Source organism: Ammodytes marinus (genome assembly GCF_949987685.1).
Source record: "Ammodytes marinus genome assembly, chromosome: 16".
Classification (NCBI taxonomy): Eukaryota; Metazoa; Chordata; class Actinopteri; order Uranoscopiformes; family Ammodytidae; genus Ammodytes; species Ammodytes marinus.
In genome coordinates this window covers 24601486-24624519 of record NC_137220.1, presented here as the reverse complement: position 1 = coordinate 24624519, position 23034 = coordinate 24601486, and the positions used below count along the sequence as shown (strand labels likewise).

The 23034-nt window shown below is 37.1% G+C and overlaps 2 protein-coding genes across 3 annotated transcripts in view; both read left to right on the top strand.

The window, feature by feature from the left end:
• Nucleotides 1–600: 600 nt before the first annotated feature.
• LOC307262564 (nuclear GTPase SLIP-GC-like) overlaps nt 601–23034 on the top strand; it is a 42900-nt gene continuing 20466 nt past the window's right edge. For both annotated transcript variants that reach the window (XR_013845249.1, XM_080043493.1), the window contains exons 1-7: nt 601–676; nt 1561–1673; nt 2355–2388; nt 2563–2649; nt 3068–3158; nt 5046–5259; nt 5391–5618. Coding sequence is in view for 1 of the 2 variants with exons in the window: in XM_080043493.1 (XP_079899619.1) it covers nt 610–676; nt 1561–1673; nt 2355–2388; nt 2563–2649; nt 3068–3158; nt 5046–5259; nt 5391–5618 (834 nt within the window). In the remaining variant the exon portion in view is untranslated. The remainder of the gene's footprint in view (nt 677–1560; nt 1674–2354; nt 2389–2562; nt 2650–3067; nt 3159–5045; nt 5260–5390; nt 5619–23034) is intronic.
• Nucleotides 11628–13110, top strand: LOC307262565 (nuclear GTPase SLIP-GC-like). The gene is made up of 6 exons (XM_080043494.1): nt 11628–11747; nt 11848–11965; nt 12227–12335; nt 12463–12596; nt 12802–12883; nt 13034–13110. The coding sequence occupies exons 2-6, from the start codon at nt 11906–11908 to the stop codon at nt 13096–13098; spliced, it is 450 nt and encodes a 149-aa protein (XP_079899620.1). The 5' UTR covers nt 11628–11747; nt 11848–11905; the 3' UTR covers nt 13099–13110.

Below are 23034 nucleotides of genomic sequence, written 5' to 3'. Positions count from 1 at the left end.
AAAGGAATTGAGGGAAATTAACTGGTATATGTACTGAGGGGCTGATTAGCTGATGAGGAGCAGGTGAGTATGGGCAGGCCAGGTGAATGTAATTAGCAGCTAGTGCAGAGCAGGAGGGAGTGGCAGGGTCTGAAATGACATGAGTTAGAACCAGGAAACAGACATGAAAAAAACGAAATTTTGGCTGAAGTTGTGACAGGCAAAAATAATTTTGTGTGAAAGTTTTATAACACACAACTGAAAAAAGACAGCAGTTACAGTGTATCAATAATTCAGTTATTAGTTTGCTATTATGTTTGTTTATTCCTGCCCACCTTATTTAATGATAAATCCCTGAAAGTATATGACCATCATTTTTGGCAAAATTGTTACAGTAAATATAATATCATATGTGTTGACACCACACAATGCCTGCATGAGTTACTGATTAAAAGACAAAAAAGACAATATTGTACACTGTAAATGCTGTGAGTGTTTTCTTTAATCAGCGATCTGACTCATATTTCTCAAATCCTTGCTTCAGACAGATCTTATAAATGCAATGCAGTAATAATTGATTGCTCAATGTTTTCTTTTTCTTTTTTTACCTTCCAGCTTCTGTTCTTTATCATGGATGAGTTTGTGCGCAACAAATTAACTGAATGGGGTCTCAGCGAGTTGATAGACAGATTTAAAGGTAAAGTATCATCATACCTTATTTTAGGGTTTTGACGTGATAAGGCTTGCCAATACTTGGGGGGACTTACTAATACAAACATAAGCAAGAAAAGGTTAAAACCTAGCATTTTCTTTAGTGATCCCATTAAAATTTGTTCATAAGTGTACTGAAGTAGCAAATGACATATTTAATTTAAGTTTGAGTAAACCATATTAAAAACGCTGTTGTATTGCAGTGTGAAATGTATTAGAGCATGACATACAGAAAGTTGAAAGTATTTCTGTTAATATTGGACCATCTCTTTTAGACAGACATAAAAACACAACATAATTGGTGTGTAAAAATATATACATTATAGAAAGATGATGTATGGGTTGTTAAGGGTGCATTAGATCTCAGTAAGAGGCCTCTGCAAAACCTAATGGTGCAAACAAAATAATAAACCAAATGATGATGCAATTGCTGTAAACACAAAAGGGGCATTACACATCTAAAATTGCTTTAAACATAGAACACATGGCATTAGCAGCATATTTCAGGGTTTCAGCTGGCACTTTTGGGAGCTGGTGACTTGTATGCTCCCTTGTTGATACAGGCAAAGATACAGCAGCACTAGTTACAGTGCTCTGTGCCTATTATACCTCTGACTACTCAATGATCAGCGTACGCAAGGTAGTTGTTGCAAGAGAGATCTATATACTGAGAAATGGGATGAGGATCTCAGTTCGAGAAGCACTGAAATCAAGGCAAAGTGATGAATAACTCTTACAATAACCCTTAGCTCTGTGAGGTTTTAATGTTCTTAATAAGGAGATTATTTAACTCTTTATGATATTGGAATTTGAAATTATTTGAGATTTTTACATCACTTAACTTTCAATTGTATTTGTATTTATTTACAGGTCATCGCATCAACAAGAAAAGTATTTACAGTCTTAATGATCAAGACATCAATGACTTGATCCAAGAGATAGGGCTAAGGGCAATATTCAGGACGGAACTTACGTTGCTAAAGGTAACGTAATGCTCTGTGAAGATAATTTACACAAATGCATAATTGGTCTAATTAATTTCAACAATGTAGATAGATGATGAGGCCTACAGACAAAGGATTGTAATAACTAATTGACAATAATGGCATTTATTATGATTTTATAGAATTCCTTTACTAATCATGGGTTTTGTACCTGTAGAAAGAACAAAATACAGCAAATCTGGAAACTGCTGAAGTAAGTTAAATACAGTTTAAAACAATTATGTATCATCATAGGCATTTTTCACATTTATACTCACATATTATTTTAGATTATATTTAAAATTTATTCAGAAAATAGTACACAGTCTTTCACTTTGAGTATTATTTTTATCTGCAGTGTCACCAAAATGCTGTAGAAGCAGCTGATCCTGGTAAGGATCATTTTGTGTTATCAGTGAAGGTGCCTCTTTTCTTTAAGTATGTACATGAAGAATAGAGGCAATATATAATAATAATAATAATAATAATAATAATAATAATAATAATAATAATAATAATAATAATAATAATAATAATAATAATAATAATAATAATAATAATAATAATAATAATAATAATAGATGACAGAAATTCCAGAAATGTTATCACTTTGGTGTCCTATTTTCGGACTCCACTTGCCAAAGTTTTGCCAGGAAGTCAAATATTAATTTTCATCCTCAGGCTCGCTGTTCCACAAGTGACACAAGGGATACAAGTGAGATAAACTGCATGTTTTTGATTACACATGGGTCTTATTGCAGTGTTCAATGCATCAATTTCTGCTTTGACTTAAAAATATAATGAAAACATGTTTAAATATTTAAAGACGCACATGCAACAAACCTGACTTTTTGGCTTTTCTAATTTTTTTTAATTTTAATGCCACAAGGAAAGAGAAAGTTGGATAAGGGCAGTTCCAGCAAATCGGAATCACCACCTTCAAAACGACATGACACTAAACCGAAATCAAAATCAGGTATGTATATAATGTTCTAAAACATTACAAACCATTATAGAGCTTTTATATAATGTAATTTTTACTGAATAATAACTTAATAAACGGCCATACAAAATGCTGTCTGATTGGTTGGCCAGGGTCTGGTCTTAACAGAACAACTCAACAGTCATTATGTATTATATGTACATTTAACCACAGGTATCAATAGCAACATAATGTATGCTTTTGGTACTTAGTATATAATTTAACCATTTCCCTTATCTGTATGATGTTTTAAACCCAGACAACTTGTTTATCTAATTTACCATATTATAAGTCTGATGATACACTCTGATCTATCCTAAATTGACATGTCAGAGGAATTTCCTCATTATGAATTACTTTACTGGATACAGTAGTTCATGGTTACTGAAAGTTCTTACTTTTACTCTGACAGAAGAAATCATGAGTGAAGTGAAAACAATCATGAGCTATGTCAAAACGGAAATAACTGACCAAGACAACGGAAAGCTCAATGAGTTCCTGAAGTAAGTGTAGAGTTTATTAATTTTTCCCTATTTCATATTCATTGGTATGGGCCTAGTTCCACTAGACTAGTACACAGAAAGTTCTACACAGACCATGTAGATCTATGGTCCGACACAGAGCTAGTTAGCAGCTTTACCCGGTGCCAAAATAAGTGTAATCCAAGTTATGTATCAGGACTGCATACATACGTGGTACAGACATTGACTAAAGACTAAACAGAATATCAGAAGCTTATTGGAAGAGGTTTGTGTGCTTGTGCTTTAAAGTTATGTTTGTAACTTTGCGAGGATTGCAGGTGCAAGTCGTTTCTGATAAGGAATGTTTTAGGGAGGATCTCTTCAGCCTGGAGTCTTCTGCAGGCCTCTCGGCCTTGAGATAAGGAGCACAAATCTTTTTAATTAATAGCAACATTTGTGTGTGTGAGCAAAAAGCCTTGGACAAACTTCACAATAGCAACATTTGTATGTGTGAGCAAAAAGCCTGGGACAAAGTTCACAATAAATAGCGTGGATGTTAAGCAATATATGTGATATAATCAATATGGAAATATATTTCCCTTATTCCCTTATGTTACAACACTAGTAGCCTACTGCAGGCAGACTCTACTATTCACGACAGTGCAGTTGCAGTACGGCTTTTCGATGTTGCCAAACAAATATTCCTACCTATTGTCGCTTTAAATGTAAAAATGATGGCCGTTGTTTATTTTATTGTCTCTAGCCTAACATACACTTTAAAGGGACTCTTACCGATCCTGCAATTGAGAATTACAGCACTATCATACCATCCCGCCTCCCTCCAATGCCCCACCCCCTCATTCCCATCCCCGGTGTTTTATTTTTTTTGTTGAAGAAACTCTATTTACACAAGCAGACTTACAACCTACTGCCTCCGCGCAAGCACGTGAGTTATATTGTAGCGGAGGAAACTGGTGGCTGTACCGGTACCGCGCTGATCTGCTTGTATCACTGGTTTCACTTCAGAGGTGTCGGCCAGAACACCACTTATGACCAAAGGCTTCAGATTATAAGCATGAGACTAGGAGAGGAGGAGAAGGGTTTTATCCGCTCTTTATTTTCCTTCTTTCACAGGCACAGCCGCATATAGATTGCGGGAAAAGAACAAAGGCTTAAACTCCGCTCGTGAGGAGATCGTTAGAACAGCTGTTGCGACCCGCGAATCGCAGCCGTTAATAACATGCAAACTATATTATAACAGCGATCGGGACTGCATGTACATACTCACACACGGGTGATTCACATTTAAACTCAGATAAACACGTTTCCATGTGGAATGATCGCTCACTGCGGCAACTTGCATGCTCACACATCTGACCGAGGGAGAAGAGAAAGGAAACTTACTAAACAGGCTCTCTGGCCGACTGATGCCATCACGGCCCTAACTGACAGCTATCCACACTGAACAAAACACATCTTAACACACTGTAAGAAATAACAACACTGTAACGTATGAACGTTGGGGCCTTTTCTACAATGGTCGCTACTCGCTACTGTCTGCCGTGGAATCAAAACAAACCCTCTAGTTGAGAATGCGCAATACAGAAGCAGACGGCAGACCGAATAATATCATTGGTTTTCACAAACTATTATGAGATTGAAATCATTGTTTGTTTTTACTCCTGGTGGGTCTGTCTTGCATTTTAGAGTGTCATTACCTTATTAATAGGCCTACCATTTTAACCTAATCCAAAAAAAGTGTAAAAATGCAACAAAGGTAAGGGTAGCTTTAATGATGATCGGATCTTAAGGTTCTTACAAAAGTGTATCTGAATATGCAAATCGAAAATATTCTATTTTCTTCTTAGAGACTAAATATATGCTAAATAAATTGATCTAATTAATCAATTTTTATCAATTATGCGACAGGGATAAAATCAACAATTTGGAGACAGACAAGAGGGAGCTGGTCGGTGTCTTTGGTAAAACCGGGGCTGGAAAGAGCTCCTTGATAAATGCTGTCATTGGAGAGAATCTCTTGCCCTCTGGAAGTGTCACTGCTTGTACCTCAACCATGATTAAAGTGGAGGCTAACATGCTGAACTCAAAGTATGAGGCAGACATTGAGTTCATTACAAAAAAGGTAAAATGGGCTGAATGTTTGTTTTCTTGAAGCTATTTGAAAATGTTTGATATAGCTGCAAATACAAAGTTGCTGGATACATAACATGCTTTTTAATTAAAATAAATTAAATGTCATATTTTTTATTTTAGGAGTGGAGTGAGGAGTTTTGGCCCTTTGAAAAGCAGGATAATAGGGATAATGCAGATCAGGACAATGATCAGAAAGATGACGATTATGGTGACACTGTTGAAAAGCTTTCAGCGGTGTATGGCGAAGAGTGGAAAAACATAAACAAAGAAAACCTCTTCGACAACAAATGTTTCAGAGAAATCCCAGAATTTCTCAAGTCTAGGGAAAAGACCCTGACATGTGATTCAGTAAGTAAGCCATTGTTGGTACTTTAAATGGTATTAATGATTCTTGATGTTCTTTTTTACATTTTTTATGTTATACTTATTCTAATTATGTCATGCAAATTAAAAAAGCACTTAAAATGTGCAAATAAATTAAATTACCTTAAGTTTTCCTAATCTTATTTATTTGTTTTTATTGTAGGCCGAAGAGCTATCTGCAAGAGTTGTGAAATACACAAGAACTGACACAAAGGACAAAAAAAGTAAAGAAAAGAGGTGGTATTGGCCACTTGTGAAATGTGTGACCATCAGGGTGCCCAATAATGATCTTCTCAAGCATGTCACAATTGTGGATCTTCCTGGCAATGGTGACCGTAACAAGAGCAGAGATAAAATGTGGAAAGAGGTATGCCAGTCAATTACAATGCTTTGTTTTATTACTACAGGTGAAACTCGAAAAATTAGAATATCGTGCAAAAGTTTATTTATTTCAGTAATTCAACTTTAAAGGTGAAAATAATATCTTATACAGACTCATTACATGCAAAATGAGATATGTGAAGCCTTTATTTGTTATAATTGTGATTATTATGGCTTACAGTTTATAAAAACCCCAAATTCAAAATCTCAGAAAATTAGAATATTACATAAAATCAATAATAAAAAAGGTTTTTAAATACAGAAATGTCAGCCCTCTAGAAAGTATAATCATGCATATCTACTAAGTACTTGGTTTGGGCCCATTTTGCATGAATTCTTGCCTCAATGCGGCATGGCATGGATGCTATCAGTCTGTGGCACTGCTGAGTTGTTATGGAAGACCAGGTTGCTTTGATAGTGGCCTTCAGCTCCTCTGTATTGTTGGGTCTGGTGTGTATCATCTTCCTCTTGACAATAGTCCATAGTTTCTCTATGGAGTTCAGGTCAGGAGAGTTGTCTGGCCATTCATGCACAGTAATACCATGGTCAGTCAACCAGTTACCAGTGGTTTATGATACTGTGGGCAGGTGCCAAGTCTAGCTGGAAATGGAAATTGTCATCACCATAAAGCTTGTCAACATACAGAAGCATGAAGTGCTCTAAAATCTTCTGGTAGATGGCTGTGGTGACTTTGGACTTGATAACACAGTGGACTAACAGCAGCAGATGACATGGTACCCCAAATCATCACTGATCCTAATGAAATGTTGCGTTTCATTTGGAAATCAAGGTCCCACAGTCTAGAGGAAGAGTGGAGGGGCACAAAATCCAAGTTGCTTGAAGACAACTGTCAAGTTTCAACAGTCAGTGATGATTTGAGGCACCATGTCATCTGATGGTGTTGGTCCACTGTGTTATCAAGTCCAAAGTCACCACAGCCATCTACCAGAAGATTTTAGTGCACTTCGTGCTTCCGTCTGTTGACAAGCTTTATGGAGATGCTGAATTACTTTTTCCAGCAAGACTTGACACCTGTCCATAGTGCCAAAACCACAAGTAACTGGTTGACTGACCATGGTATTACTGTGTTGATTGGCCAGCCAACTCTCCTGACCTGAACCCAATAGAGAAACTATGGAGTATTGTCAAGAGGCAGATGAGACACACCAGACCCAACAATACAGACGAGCTGAAGGCCACTATCAAAGCATCCTGGGCTTCCATAACAACTCAGCAGTGCCACAGACTGATAGCATCCATGCCACGCCGCATTTAGGCAAACATTTGTGCAAAAGGGGCCCAAACCAAGTACTTAGTACATATGCATGACTATACTTTCTAGAGGGCCGACATTTCTGTATTTAAAATATTTTTTTTTATTGATTTTATGTAATATTCTAATTTTCTGAGATTTTGAATTTGGGGTTTTCATAAGCTGTAAGCCATAATAATCACAATTATAACAAATAAAGGCTTGAAATATCTCACTTTGAATGTAATGAGTCTATATAATATATTAGTTTCACCATTTAGGTTGAATTACTGAAATAAATTAACTTTATATTCTAATTTTTCGAGTTTCACCTGTATGTTATCTGGATACTGTAACATCATGCTATTACAAAGGACTGAAAATGATGCCATTACAGTTTGTTGGAAGTTACTCTACTGTTTGGATCGTGACTGAGATTAATCGACCGGTAGCAGAAAAAGAACCCTGGGAGATCCTGGAAAGTGTTTGTAGCCTCATGGGAAATGGTGGTGAATGTCAGCACATTCACTTCATCTGCACCAAGTCGGATCTTATTGAAGATTCAGATGCTCAGTAAGTACATCGAAGATGCTATTATACATAGGCTATTTAAAGTTAGTTATAGCATTCAAATAAGACACTGGTAAGACACTTAAGACTAGTAAAAGTACTAGTTAAATCATTTGTGCAATTTAGATAACTGCTTCACACATCACCCCCCATAATAATAATAATAATAATAGATCAAATTTATATAGCGCTTTTCCCAGTGCTCAAAGACGCTTCACAAAAGCTAAACAAAACAAACAAACAAAACGTAACGTTTAAAGGTTAAAAGCAAGGGTGAAAAGGTGTGTTTTTAGGGCTGTTTTGAAGGATGAAAGAGTGTTGGTATTGCGGATGTCGTTGGGGAGGGCATTCCAGAGGGCGGGGGTGGGGGCGGCTGCAGCAAAGGCTCTGTCTGATGGCGTGGGGTTGGTCCTGATGGGGTGGAGGAGGTTGGCATCTGAGGACCTGAGACAGCGGGTAGGGGTATGGCGGTGGAGAAGGTCCGAGAGTTAGGGGGGGGGGGCAGGTTGTTGAGGGCTTTGAAGGTGATGAGTAATATTTTGAAATCAATCCGGTATTTGATGGGAAGCCAGTGAAGGTCTTGGAGGACAGGGGTGATGTGGTCTGAGCGGCGGGTTGATCCCTCCTCACTCCATATTCAACTTCACCTCTGTAATGTCAAAACAATATAAACAGGATCAGTGACAAGTGACAACCCTGGTGAAGCCTCTGAAAAGGTCCTACAGACACGGCTCTCAATCTGGTTTCATAAGTAACAAATGTCTATTCGTAACATGAAGGGTAGGCATGTCTCCTAATTAACAAAGTTAGATAGATTGTGTGTACCTGACAGGGGAATAATCAAAATCCCATCCTGTCTAAGCCAGTTGGAGAGAAATTGTGGATAGCTTGCTGCTCTTGCTACAAAAGTGCGCGTTAAAAACAACCATCATTCCATTTTCATTCATTTGGTTCTTGTTGTATTTAACCCACAAACTAATACATCAAGAGTAACCCCAGCACCACATTCTCCTGGAACATCCCCTATTTTGTCCTGGTAGGAAGTACAATTTCTTATTGATATTCCTTGACTAGCATAAACAAACCAAACACCACTCTGGTACATATTTGGCAGGCTGTTCCTCCCAATCACCAAATACTCATGTGTCTGCAAAAACACTTACTGAGCACAGCTGACTTCCAGGTTGGTTTGTATTTGCTTGTGTTTTCTACATTAGCAGAAATGAAGCAAGATATTTATTTATTCCCAAATAAAGAAAGGAGCTCCTCCATCCAAATTAATATAACAATATTATACTGACCCCAAAGCTTATTAAACAATTTTCTGTAAAGGAACTGATTTCTAAATGTAAATTCAGTGTGAGTTCATTTAATTATGAGACACTGTTTAGTTGGTACACTTCCAGTTAATTCCAATTATCTGGGTAAGTGTCAGCTATTTTAGTCAGTGTACAGTGAGCATCATGTTCCCAATAATAGATAAATAAGTACTGAAAACTTTTTTCAAGGAAATTCCTGTAGAAAACATATTTTTTCTTTAGTTCAGCAGCCAAGGAAGAAGTGAAAAAAGAATTCGGCAAATTAAAGAAAATTAAGGTGAGTTTTATAGACGGATAATATTTTCTCACACAAATATTGTCTACAACTGCAAGCCTATCTTCAAATCAAACGTTTTCTTTTTTTCTATAAAGAAACATTTCAGTGAAGACTGTTTCCAAGTATTCACAGTGAGCAGTCTAAAACCAGATGAAACTGGTAGGTGAAGTCTCCATACTGTATATAAACACTGGATAGAGTGATTTTTTTTGTCACAAAAATGACTTATTAGATTGTGTAATTTCAATTTAAGTTTGTAATTAGGGTAGTATTTGAATATGTAAGATTCAGCTGCAATTTGATTTACAGAAATTCCCAAACTTCAGGATTTTCTGCAAAATCTCAATGACAGTCACTCAGAAACATTAAACTATGTGTCTGGAGCTCGTGGGATTCTCTCGCTCATTCAAGGGGCAAGATGTAGAGAAGTGGTAAGGTCAAGAGATAACTTTGTCTTCATTAATATTGTCATGAATATTGTAAGAAAATAATAAATATTCAAGGCAAATAAGTAAGTTGAAGTAATCTACGCTCAAATGCAGTGGAAACAATTGCCAAGTGTAGTGAAATACTTTTTGGATCTATCTGGAATAACAACTTTTAAATGCCACTGGAACAGTAGTCTGGCATGACCACTTCCGCCAGCGTCTATTCGCTTGCGGCGGCAAGCTACGCAGCCCTGACGCAGCCCCCTCCTTTTCCGGTTGCTGGCTTTCCCCTATTGTGATCCCCCTCAAATTCGGAAACAATTCGCTCACAGTCAACCCGTGTGCTTATGTGCAGCGCTCTCTCTCACACACACACACAGGGTGTGAGAAGTCACATTACTGTAGACAGAAATAAAGTGTGGCGATACTTCGGGATAATAATATTGGCGGCGGCGGTCCGGGACGCAGCCTAGCCTAGCTGTCCAACTTCATTGTACAACTACCCCCGGGCAGAAATACCCTCTTAAACTCTGGAAAATGAAGCGTGGGGGTTTGAATTGAGCACCGGACCTTATAACCAGCTAGATTAAGATCCGCCGTTCCCTTTCTTTGGTGAATTAGGGACTAACCAGCGGTGTTTTAGCGACGGGGAAAGATTCCAACGGCTTCCACTATCACCTAGCAACTCTTACGGCTACTTGCTGCAGTTGGTGTAGCGCTCACAACGTCAAAACCCTGTTCTGCCTGTAAACAGACGGACTACGGCTCTGACTACAGCGATAGGAGGTGGTGACATTAGTTCTCGAATGCTAAAAATTCTACTCGACCGCCGTAGCCGTCCTCTCAACCGCCGATGATAATGTTACCAGAGATAACACTACGTGGCTAGTTAACTCCGGTTAAGTTATCCCGTGAGCTCCTCGGGGGCTAAAGTGTATGGTGTCTTGACATGCTGGTTAGAAAGCAACACACTATGTATTTTCCTTTTGTCTTTAATAGTTTTTGTGTGGCGTTTGCGGGTTTTTGCCATTTCTCTGACAGTCTCTGGACGTGAAGACGTTCCATCAAAATAAGTCCCCCCCCGGCACTATTTTGCAGGACACCGCTGCTGCTTCCCGGGGTTAGCCCCGCCCTAGATGATTGTGATTGGTTTAAACAAATACAAACATGCTAGCCCAGTTTCCCCCGGTTTCCCCACCCGAATAGACGGCTCTAAACAGAGTGCTTCCAGACCATACTACGTGCTGTAGTTTGGTCTGGCTTTGCGAGACTACTGGAACAGTGAAATTTCACCCCTGCAGAATTGAAGCCATCAACATAGTCGATTTCCTGTTTGTTTTTTTTGCATCACAGAGGCTACATAATCACAGACCTTTATGAATAAATTATATAACAATATTTTGAATGAACCGCAGTGACATAAGCATTATATTTTAATATACTTAAATACAGAATGTGTTGTCATTGATTTCAGGGTGCCAATGAAATGGATGTGTGCAAAGTCCTTGAAGACCTCCTTAGGCGTGAACTTGATAAAGTCAGAAAACCCATGGAAGAGGCTCAAGAGGCTTTTGTTAAATGCCTTAGTGAGGGTGTTGAGAAATCCAGAAGTTCATGGGAAAAATTGCTGAAGCCCGTCTTAAATCCGGTGAGTATTTAAATTATAATTTACATCAAAACAACTGCACTTCCATATGATTAACTGTCTTTAAAATGTTTGTTTTATTTTGTTTGGTTTCATGGTGGGGCTTTTCACAGGAGATTGAAGTGTATTGTTGAGAACAATGGCATCCACAAACCAAAAAAAGGGAAAGAAATAAACCTCAATGTGGAGTTAGCTTCATGCCTGACTGATAGCATTGATGAGGAATTCAGGAAGACCTTCCCGTAGGAGATGACTTCATTTGTTTGTTAATTGGTTAATTATTTGATTATAAACGTGTCGATGCTTACTTTTTTAACATTTATATTTGTTAACATGTTTTAGAAATGAAAGAAAAAGTGCACCATTCAACGGGGTCATCAACACGTTTTCACTTGACACAATGAGGCTGATTGAAGAACACAAGGATGTCGAACTGCAACTGATATTTCTCAAGAGAGAGGTAGAGATGAGTTAATAACCATCATATTCCATTATCTAGCTGTGTCAGAGAAGCTGTATTCTATCGATATAGTAAATGTTAGAAAGGTAAATAAAAAGGGTAAATATCACATGTGCTGCTCAAAAAAATCAGTTCAAATATGTTATAGCTTGTAAGAGAAGAAGTATAGTCTATAAAAAATAATACATGATAACCTTTATTTCTATTAACTTGACTTAATTAAAATCAATATTATCTCATTGTATTTAATCCCTCTTCAAGGAAAAAGAAATCAGGACACTGCTCCACAAAAACATCAGGAAGAGTAAGAAAGCAATCTACAGCAGTCTGACAACGTCCATCGAGGAATCAATGCATGAATGCTATGAAGGTAAGATAGAAGACCATGACATTGATCTTTTGAGGTTAAATAAAGGAAATTACATCTACAACCTGAAACTATAAAAATACACATAAACATGCATTGTGATTGTACAAACATGTCTGTTCTATTGTAGAAGCAGCACAATATACAGGACTGGACTCGATGAAAAATATGAAGTCCACTATTAAGAAGCACGTAAATAAGTTAAAGGACAGCATGTTCGAGAAAGCTAAAGACACGATGTTGAACAAGCTGAATGACTTGAAGGTTTGTTACTTTTCCTAAAAACATCTTACTATGACGTAGTAAAACATGTTGATCTAAACATCCTTGTCTTTACCTGTAATTGTAGTTCATCATTTACAGTAAGGCTTCTTCTATGTTCAGTGTATTTATGTAGGATTCAGTCAACCTAGAATACAATTTGTATCAATGTGAGTGATTAGTGATAAAGATTTTGTTGCTGAATTAGGAGGACACCCTGAAGAAACTGGAGAAAACAATGCAGGAATCAATCGACCTGTCACTCAAAACTGATGGCCACTCAATCCCAGGTAAATCGAATATATCAAAATATGAATGGCATACTTTTAAAAAAAACTCTGAATATTATACTTCAATAAATTAAAACATTTAGTAGAATATTATTACTGCACTTGGTTTAAGCAATACAGATTTTATTTTTCTTTATATATTTTCTTTAGATTTTAAAGGAAAGCTTGAGGAGGTGGAGAGATACTACAAGCAGTTAGCTGCACCGCATAACTGATGTGTGCACAGGTACGTTTTAGGGAAACTGATGATCCAAACATTCTATCAATATTGTTCAACGTAACGACCATGCCATTTATCTTTATGTGGACATTTCAGGTTTTCTCAGCAAAGAGAACCAAACAGGGGCCTGATGACCCACTAAAGCTGCCTGCGAGCACATGGATTAGACACAAGAGGCCACTTGATTTGGTCTCAACCTGTTTTATAATGTTTTTTCCCCCTGATCCTTTGAGTTTGTTGTACATTTACTTTTAGTTTGCTTGTTGTGACAGACATGTAAAAGATTTGTTTTTAAATGGCGGGGACTTGAGGCTTTTTTGCCTATACTGTATGTGGTAATTGATCATAAAAGTTGTGTGTGTGTGTGTGTGTGTGTGTGTGTGTGTGTGTGTGTGTGTGTGTGTGTGTGTGTGTGTGTGTGTGTGTGTGTGTGTGTGTGTGTGTGTGTGTGTGTGTGTGTGTGTGTGTGTGTGTGTGTGTGTGTGTGTGTGTGTGTGTCGGGCGGGGTAAGCATTGCCATTTTTATTGTAGGGGTCTTAGCCTCCATGTCCCACAGTCTTGTTTTTAATCATTTAGCAGTTGCTTCTTCTCAAATATATTTTCATGCTGTGTCAATGTTTTTATTTCATGGAGCGATGACATTGGGTTTTATGTGCTACAATATCAACAATTGTATGGGTTTCTAGATTAGACTTTGTACCTTGATTAAAGTACATATTTCAGGTTGTATCTGACAGACTAAAGGTTAAAAGAATGATTTTGTTTTCTCAAAAAGGACAAAAATGTTGCTTAGAGCATAGTAATAGTTTCTGTCTGTTCATGTACGAGAAGTAGATAGACAATATACTGTATGATACAAGAGAAACAAGTGTTTAGTTATTAACTGACAATCGTTTTGTTTGATCTACACTGATTCTAAATTTGCATGTAGATCAGGAAAATTCACTGCGATCACATGGATTAGAGAAAAGAAGACTCTGAATTTGGTCCCGACCATTTTTGTGAAGTTGTTCTCTTTGAGTGTTGTTTTGATATGTGCTTTGAATTTGCTTATTGTGTATTACATATAGAGGGATTGGATTTTTTCAATTAAGTAATTGTAGATCAGAGGTGGACAGAGATGATGGGGAAAGGCAGGCATAATGTTACTTTCATTATAATGGCCAGATACTTTTTTTATGATTTAGCAGTTTTTGCTTCTTTTTGAATGTGTTTTCATGTTTTTTATTCATGATTTGACTTTGCGTTTAGTATTAATAGATTGGGATGAACACGCATCAGGTTCAATATTTGTATGGGTTCATACTTTAAACCTTGAACCTTGAGTACATACTACAGTTTGTATTTGACAGACTTTAGGCTTTCCAAAGAATGATTTTTTCTTCAAGGACAAGTGTTGCTTACTGCAAAATAAAAGTGTGTGTGCTCTTATATGAGAAACAGAGAATGTGTATCCTTTTTACATGGCTATGCCTTTTTTTAAGTGTGTGAGGAGTAATTTGCTGGTTATGCTGTGCACCAGGAAGTAATAAATTAGTTTACAGCCAAGGAAAATATAACACAACTAGGCTTTACTTACTAAGCAAACGTTCTTAAGCCTTGAGGAGTTGGGCAACTTCAATGACTTGATTCCGAAAACTGGACCAAGAGTAAAATTCAGAAAGAGACTCAGAGAATACTTACAGGTAATGTGCAAGTCTTGGTAAAAAAATAAATAAAAGCAGCTAGAATATTCAAGGTATTCAACAGAACACCTCTGGATAGTGGACATGGAAATGGTTACATTTTATACAATACAGAATAATACATTACAATTTTTGGATCGTAAATAAGAGCGAAAAAGGGACCACTTGATGTCAAACTTTTAATTGGAGTCATTACTAAAAAATAAAGCTAAAGCTTTCTGATAGGTCGTCCAGGAATTTATGATCACATGATTGCAAAACTTGTTTCATACTGAAATGCTGATTTCAGACTAAGTTTTCTATTGGCCTCGCATTTTCTAAAACCAATTCTTACTTCATATGAACCATGTCTAATCTGTGTATATATTTATATGGCATCTCGTTAAAGACAACTGTCCACACAATGACTGAATCAATAAGCCTCACCAGACCTGTTTTAATTTTTTGACAACTCCCATACAATATTAGAGCAGGTGCTGCTGTGTGAAGCCACAATATTATCATACAGGTGTAAGCAGGCACAGTTGCTTTTGTGGTGAAAATAAATACTGCCAAGTGGCATTGTAAGCCATCCACCTCCTGGTCAAAATGATAATAGGGCTCTTTTCTTAGTGTGTATTTTTCATCTTTATTTTACTGGTAGGTCAAATGTTTTGTCTCTAAGTTACTTAAAGTTTAGATCAAGGTCATGTGCTTTCTATCATTTTAGGTAAACTAGTGGTGGAAGGAGTACTCAAATCTTAAATTCCCGATTCAAGTAAAGTAAAAAAAAATCAATTCAGTAAAAAAAAAATACTTAATTAAGTTAATGTCCTGTATTTTAAAGTACAATATTATCAGCAAAAACAAAGTATTAAAAGTTGTTCTGATGAAAAATTGCTCTTTATTGTTCCTCAAAGTTTAGCTACAGAAAATGTAAATTCATATTCTAATTTCTTTTGTTGATTTTTTTACAAGTATTGGATAATTTTATCTCTTGGTCCTCAAACTGTAATTTATACTTCAAACAGCACAGGGGGGCAAGCTAAGGTTCTGTCCCATCTGGGGGCTTTTAGTATGAAAAAGTATGTATGTTTTCAGCATGTTAACCATTAAATGATAGACTGAGAGAGAGAAACCATAGAGGTTCAAATATATAAGCCGTAATATAATACAATATAAATCAGAAACTGCTGTGGGGGCAATTGACAATCCAATCAACCAATAGTGTTACTATGTGGCAAATTGACCCCATTCAATGTTTGACATCTCTACATAAGTGGTTATGATCATTTGCTTTGATTTATATTTAATTAATATTCCTAATTTTATTAAGGACAACTGGGTAAATATAAAATGTACATGATTTTATGTTTTAGTTGTCCTGTACACATATTTGTCACAAAGGTGTTCCTTGGGGTCAATTTAACCCAATGAACCCCTTCAATTTTGTTCCTCTTTACTATAAATGTTTATCATTGTTTTTGCGTGCTATTTGCATGGGTGTGGTTATTTTGGGTGTGTGCGATGGTTTCGTGCCGAAAGAAAGAGGGATGAGCCGAGAAAACAGGAAGACCAGCACACACACACAAGGCACTTTGCCCCCTGCCTGGCATTTAACAAGGCAACACATAAACTGGAGGTCCATGATCTCTGTAGTTTATTATTATTAAATGACATCACTATTACTAACATAACACATCATAATCAATGTCTACTGCAAGTAAAACTTAAACTATTTAAAGAATTGAACAGAGACTCAAGGACAATAGAGAGGCTCCAGCTGAATGTATCCTGAAATAATACAGTATTTATTACAGATTGCTTCTAATTCTTTGAACATGGTCACTTTAAACAAAATAATTAGCAGTTTGACTCGCAACTTTACTGTGTGGTTTACTCTCACAGTGTAACTTTTGGGAACATCAGGCATGTGTTTTCAGATTAGAATTTTATGAAGCATGTTCATTACAAAACTAAATGCAAGTTCTTCTACTTTTGATATGTTAGGTATATTTTACTGATGTTACGTTACATTTTTATATTGTGCTGTTTATACTTTGACTCGAATTATGAAGCTAAAATCACAGCTGGTATAACAATAAATGGTATTGTCCATCATATTGTAAACCTACTGAGACGATAAATTACAATTTGTCCTGACCACCTTTAGGAGAAGTCATGAATATGTCCTCAACGCTTGGCTGAGAGAAGTTTAGAAAGACAGAGCCAATCAGAGAAGACAGCTTGAGTCCCTCAGTGAGGAACTAAAGCAGCTCAAGAGAGATAGAGAGAGCTGGAAGGTGGAGGTAGCAGCACTGAGAGAGGAGCTGATAGGGAGGGACATAATACTAACAGAAGAGTCTGAACACTCAATGCTTTCCAGCCACAACCACCTCTCTAGAGCAGGTAAGTCACCTCCTAAACCAGCCCTTGCCTGAAACAAACTGTCTCCGCCCAAAGCTATTTTGTTGTATTTTAAAGTGTGTCTGTGGCTCTTTAGTTCTCTTTGATTTTTTGAATACATTTTGTAAAGAGTTGTTGGAGAGTGCCTGAAAACAAACACTTTCCTTGCCAGCGTCTACACTTTTTAATTGAGGTGGTGGACGATCATTTTACCAATGACAGGTGCCTTGTATTTGAATGTATTTCCACATTATAATTAATCTTGCTCAACCTGCTTTGCAGGCAGAAAGAGTAGAACAAAGAGAGGTTCAAAGAAAATGTAAGTAGAACAATTTCATTTAATAAATTCACAACTGAATATGTTAGGATACTGAAACACAACATTAACGGTAGAATAATACATACAAAAAAGAACTCTGCTATTTTTAAGTTATAACAGTCATTAATATGCTTTGGATTAGATGTATTATTTACAAAGTGTAGATATACTCAAACTACTTCTGTTTGCTACTGGTTGTTCCTAAATGTCTGTGAAGCTTAAACAGTTATCTTAACAGTTAATCTATTAGAGCTGTTGTAGGAGCCATATTCTGTTTAATATTATTTGTGTGTGCTATGGATGTTTTTGGCGACCTTGAGTGCCTGTGGGAATTTAATAGGAGATGGGCAGAGTGCAAGGTGTGGCTGATTACACAGCAAAACGTTTTTCTACAATGGCATAGCCCACATCCTGCTCTTTTGTTTGTTTTAAGAATTAGAATTATTCAGTTTTATTTGATTGAAGACCTTTTTTGCAAACTCAACAAACTTCTGGACATTATATTCTTTGGACTCAAGCATTGTTAGATTCTAGTCTGCAGTCAGTCACCAGTGATGTTTTTTGGAACCAGGAACATTTGAGAGACATTTAATACATTATGAGCCTCTACCCCAATTCCATTGCACTTTGTGCAATGACAAAGTCAAATTTATTTCTATTGCACATTTAAAAACAACATCAGATGACCAAAGTGCTGTACAAAATTCAATAAAAAACAACATATTAGATACATGAGAAAAAAAATTGAGGAATGTCAAAGTTTCAACTTTTGTAAACGGCCAATGCAGAAAAGTCTTCAGCAACGTTTAAACTGGTGATTGAAAATAAAAAGAATTCTGATTCAAATTCTATTGTTTAATCTGCTGCATATATTGAAGTGTTTTCTACTTGCCCTTTTGGTCAATGATACAAAAGTTTTATCAATATAATCCAGGGTTGGTTTCTCTTACAATTGTTTGCCGTCAATAGTAGTTTTGAAGAGAAACAAAAAAATACAAATATTTGTCTGAAATAGGCATTTTTAAATTGCGGATGTTCCTAGAGCAGTATGTAAACCACCAGAATTATATGAGCTGCTCTGTGTTAGGGTTATAGCTGGCAACAATAATTTTGGTGGAAAAGTTGTATAACTGATTTTTTTTTTTTAAAAGACAGCAGTTACAGTGTATCTATAATTCAGTTGGCATTAGTTTACTATCTGTGTTGATTCCCATCCACCGTATTAATTATGAATCCCTGAAAGTATGACAATTTTTGGCTAAATTGTTACAGTAAATATGATATATGTGTTGACACCACACAATGCCTGGATGAGTTACTGATTTAAAGACACTATTGTACACTGTAAATGCTGTGAGTGTTTTCTTTTATCAGCGATCTGACTCATATTTCTCAAATCCTTGCTCTTGACAGATCTTATAAATGCAATGCAGTAATAAGTGATTACTCATTATTTTTTTTTAACCTTCCAGCTTCTGTTCTTTATCATGGATGAGTTTGTGCGCAACACATTAACTGAATGGGGTCTCAGCGACTGGATAGAAAAATTTAAAGGTAAAGTATCATCATACCTTATTTTAGGGTTTTGACGTGATATGGCTTGCCAATACTTGGGGGGACTTACTAATACAAACATAAGCAAGAAAAGGTGAAAACCTAGTATTTTCTTTAGTGATCCCATTAACATTTGTTCATAAGTATACTGAAGTAGCAAATTACATCAGTGATTCTTGAGAAGTGGGACAAAACAGGGTGCAAGGTTGAAAAAAATACAAACCCTATGTTTAGGCAAATTAAATTACATGTATGTTTCTAACATATACTAAGCTACTGGGCTACACTTTGATACAACCTCCCAGCTTTTGTCCTTGTTATCAAAATGGGCTTTTTACCTTGCCATTCTTTATTTTGTGTCAACACCGTCAGACACCAAAAACATTTTTCCTCAATTTATGCTAGACCCATGAGAATAATTGTGATCACAAGTATTCACCAAGACTGACAAAGGCCACAAAAAATATTTTCAAAATGTATATGACTATAGATATTTTATATCGATTTTCCTCTATGTTCTTCAGTTGAACTGTGTAATAGAATGTTTACTTTAAAATTAACAGCAATCAAGATGTGTTTCACATTTCAAAACACATTCTCATGTTAAATGACTGGTTAGATTTTCACATATGACCAACCATTCCTCAACAACTATCAAATATCATTATGTATTGTTATCATAATAATATAAATCTGACGGAGTTGACACATGTCTGACGGAGTTGACAAGTATATCTTATGGATTTGACATATCGGACGGTGGTGACAAAAACCCAGATAACCATCAAATACGTAGAATAATCAATGACAGTGATTTTATAACAGCATTAACAGCATATTAATGAGCGTTAATTCAAGATTCACATTACAGTGTTTCAATCAGACTAGCTCTAAAAGACTTAGACCAAATCGCCTCATTTTGTAGATCATCCTGTACTTTCTTAAGAATCATCCATGACAAAAGAAGATTGTGAGAGTTTCCATAAATACAGTATTAGAAAAACTGAAACCTATTTCTGTATTTAATGTAATTATAATAACTTGAAAACCACCAAAATATAATGCCTTCACATTGAATGTCAACTCCGTCATTGGCCTGTCACCACCGTCAGACAGGAAATCTGACGGAGTTGACATCTGACGGTGTTGACATATTTAACGTTTCTTAAACTAAACAAAATGGAATGAATTAGTTAGCCATTTGTTTTTTCTGTTGATGATTGGTGCTAGTATGAACTTCTTCAGAAATATAAAATTATGGAAACATTTCAAATAACTTCTTCAGAAATTGTAAGTCGGTGTTGACATATCATGGTTGTGACGCATGACTTTCAAGATTTGGAATGTAAAATATTCTAAAACTACAACACTTATCAGAGCCTGTCTGACTCTAATGTACTCTGCACAGATAGCTTGTGACAATAGGTCCTTCACGGAGACAGCTGCCCCTCATATTGCCTGATTTTATTATATTTTAATGAAATGTCTGACGGTGGTGACAAAAAGTGTCCCCCCACTTAGAAACCTTATAAAACATGAATGTGTTGTAGAAAAACATTTGTTATTGATATGAGAGAGTATTTAGTGTTGCCTCTGATGTAAAAAGCTCTTTTTAATCATTAAAGTAAATTTTTATTAGGTTTTATTGCATATGAAAGATTGAAACCTTCTCTGTGGACACTGTTTTTGACGTCATGAGAAGATAACAAGTGTCATAAATTTGACATAATAATACTAAAATTAAATTTAAGGGGATAATTGTGCTCCAGACGTTCTATTCTTAATCCCTAAAACATCTACAATTTCAAATATTTTTATTTTTAAAGATAACAGCAGTTACATTTTGTCCCAGGCTTTTGTCCCGGTTCTCAAGAATCACTGACATATTTAATCGAGTATGACATACAGAAAGTTGAAGGTATTTCTGTTTATATTGGACCATCTGTATTAGAATAAAACAAGATAAAAGATTATGTATGGGTTGTTAAAAAAAGGGTGCAGATTAATTAGATCTCAGTCAAGGCCTCTGCAAGACCTAACAAAATAATAAACCAAATGATGATGCAATGGCTTTAAACACAAAAGGGACATTACACATCTAAAATTGCTTTAAACATAGAACACATGGCTTTGGCAGCGTATTTCAGGGTTTCAGCTGGCACTTTTGAGGGCTGGTGAATTTTATGCTCCCTTGTTTATACAGGCACAGATACAGCAGCACTTCTACGTTACAGTGCTCTCGGTTTTAATGTTCTTAAAAATGTAAATGTAACAGCTGGGCCCACACCTGTTTCCCTTCTTTTGAAATAGCAACTGTTTGCATCACTTAACTTTCAAATTAATATTTTTTGGAATTACAGATGAATTAATTGACAAGGAAAGTCTTTACTCTCTTCATGATCATCAAGACATCGATAACTTGATCTCAAAGGCGGGGCCAAGGGCAAAATTCAAGAAGAAACTTAAATTGTTACAAGGATTAAAGGTAATTTCTGTGCTGTGAAAATCATTTATACAAATAATGTATTTGGTCTGCTTCATTTAAATTTGCTTTATAGGACTAGGAGTTACAATCCCGAAGGATTTTGCACAGCACTTGTCTTGAGTGGTGCTGAAAGCATCTTCTTTGCTGAGATGACTTTCATGATGACCACTTAGAGATCATCATCATCTTCAACCGCTTATCCAAAGTCGGGTGGCGGGGGCAGCAGCTTGAGCAGGGAACCCCAAACTTCGCCCTCCCGGGCCACATCAACTAGCTCTGGGGGATCCCGAGGCGTTCCCAGGCCAGTGTGGAGATATAATCTCTTCACCTAGTCCTGGGTCTTCCTCAACGCCTCCATCCAGCTGGACGCTCCTGAAACACCTCCCTAGGTAGGCGCCCCGGGGGCATCTTTGCCAGATGCCCGAACCACCTCAACTGGCTCCTTTCGACACAAAGGTGTAGCGGCTCTGCCCCGAGTTCCTCACGAATGACTGAGGTTGCGTTCCGAATCGCATACTCTTTCTTTTTTCTATTCTACATACTACATCCGACGATAAAAAGAATCCAGTTAGGATGCAGTAGGCATACTATTGGGACATACTTTACTCTCTTATTTCATCATAACATTGCGCCTTGATCTTGCCTCTTGCTTTTATATCCATCGCATCCCCGTTTGTTTTCATATGGAGGCTTCGTCGATGTTACGTCACTTCACGTGCGCACTGGATTGTGGGTCAGAATCGCCCAAATAGGATGCACTTTTCAACACTAACAATCTTGGCCGCATGAAGTAGGACATCCGGGTACTTCTAACCATCCTAAATCTGGCCACAAGAATCGGGACATCCTAAATCTTTTTTCTACTTACTACATAGTAGAAAGTATGCGATTCGGAACGCAACCTGAGTTTCTCACCCCATCTCTAAGAGAGACAGCAGCCACCCTCCTGAGAAAGCCCATTTCGGCCCCTTGTACCCGCAATCTCGTTCTTTCGGTCATTACCCAGCCTTCATGACCATAGGTGAGGGTAGGAACGAAGATCGACCCGTAAGATCGAAAGATTTGCCTTCCGACTCAGCTCTCTTTTCGTCACAACATTGCGGTAAAGCCAGTGCAAAACAATCCCTGCTGCTCCAATTCTCTGGCCAATCTCACACTCGATTGTTCCCTCACTCGCAAACAAGACCCGAGGTAGTTGAACGCCTTCACTTGGGGTAAGGACTCATTCCCTACCTGTAGTAGACAATCCATCGGTTTCCTGCTGAGCACCATGGCCTCAGATGTATCCCAACCGCTACACACTCGGCTGCGAACCGATCCAGTGAGAGCTGAAGGTCACAGAGATGAGATCCTCAGCCCACCGAACTGCAACCCCTCCCCAGCACGACTACGCCTTGAAATCCTGTCCATGAATATCACAAACAGGATTGGTGATAAAGCGCAGCCCTGGCGGAGGCCAACCCCCACAGAGAACGAGTCGGGGGACTCCAGAGGCAGTTGCAA

Coding starts and splice junctions, on each gene's coding strand:
- LOC307262565 (XM_080043494.1), top strand. CDS start 11,906: ATGAGGCTGATTGAAGAACACAAGGATGTCGAACTGCAACTGATATTT. Junction 12,336..12,462: donor AATGCATGAATGCTATGAAG/GTAAGATAGAAG, acceptor GTTCTATTGTAG/AAGCAGCACAATATACAGGA. Junction 12,597..12,801: donor ACAAGCTGAATGACTTGAAG/GTTTGTTACTTT, acceptor TTGCTGAATTAG/GAGGACACCCTGAAGAAACT.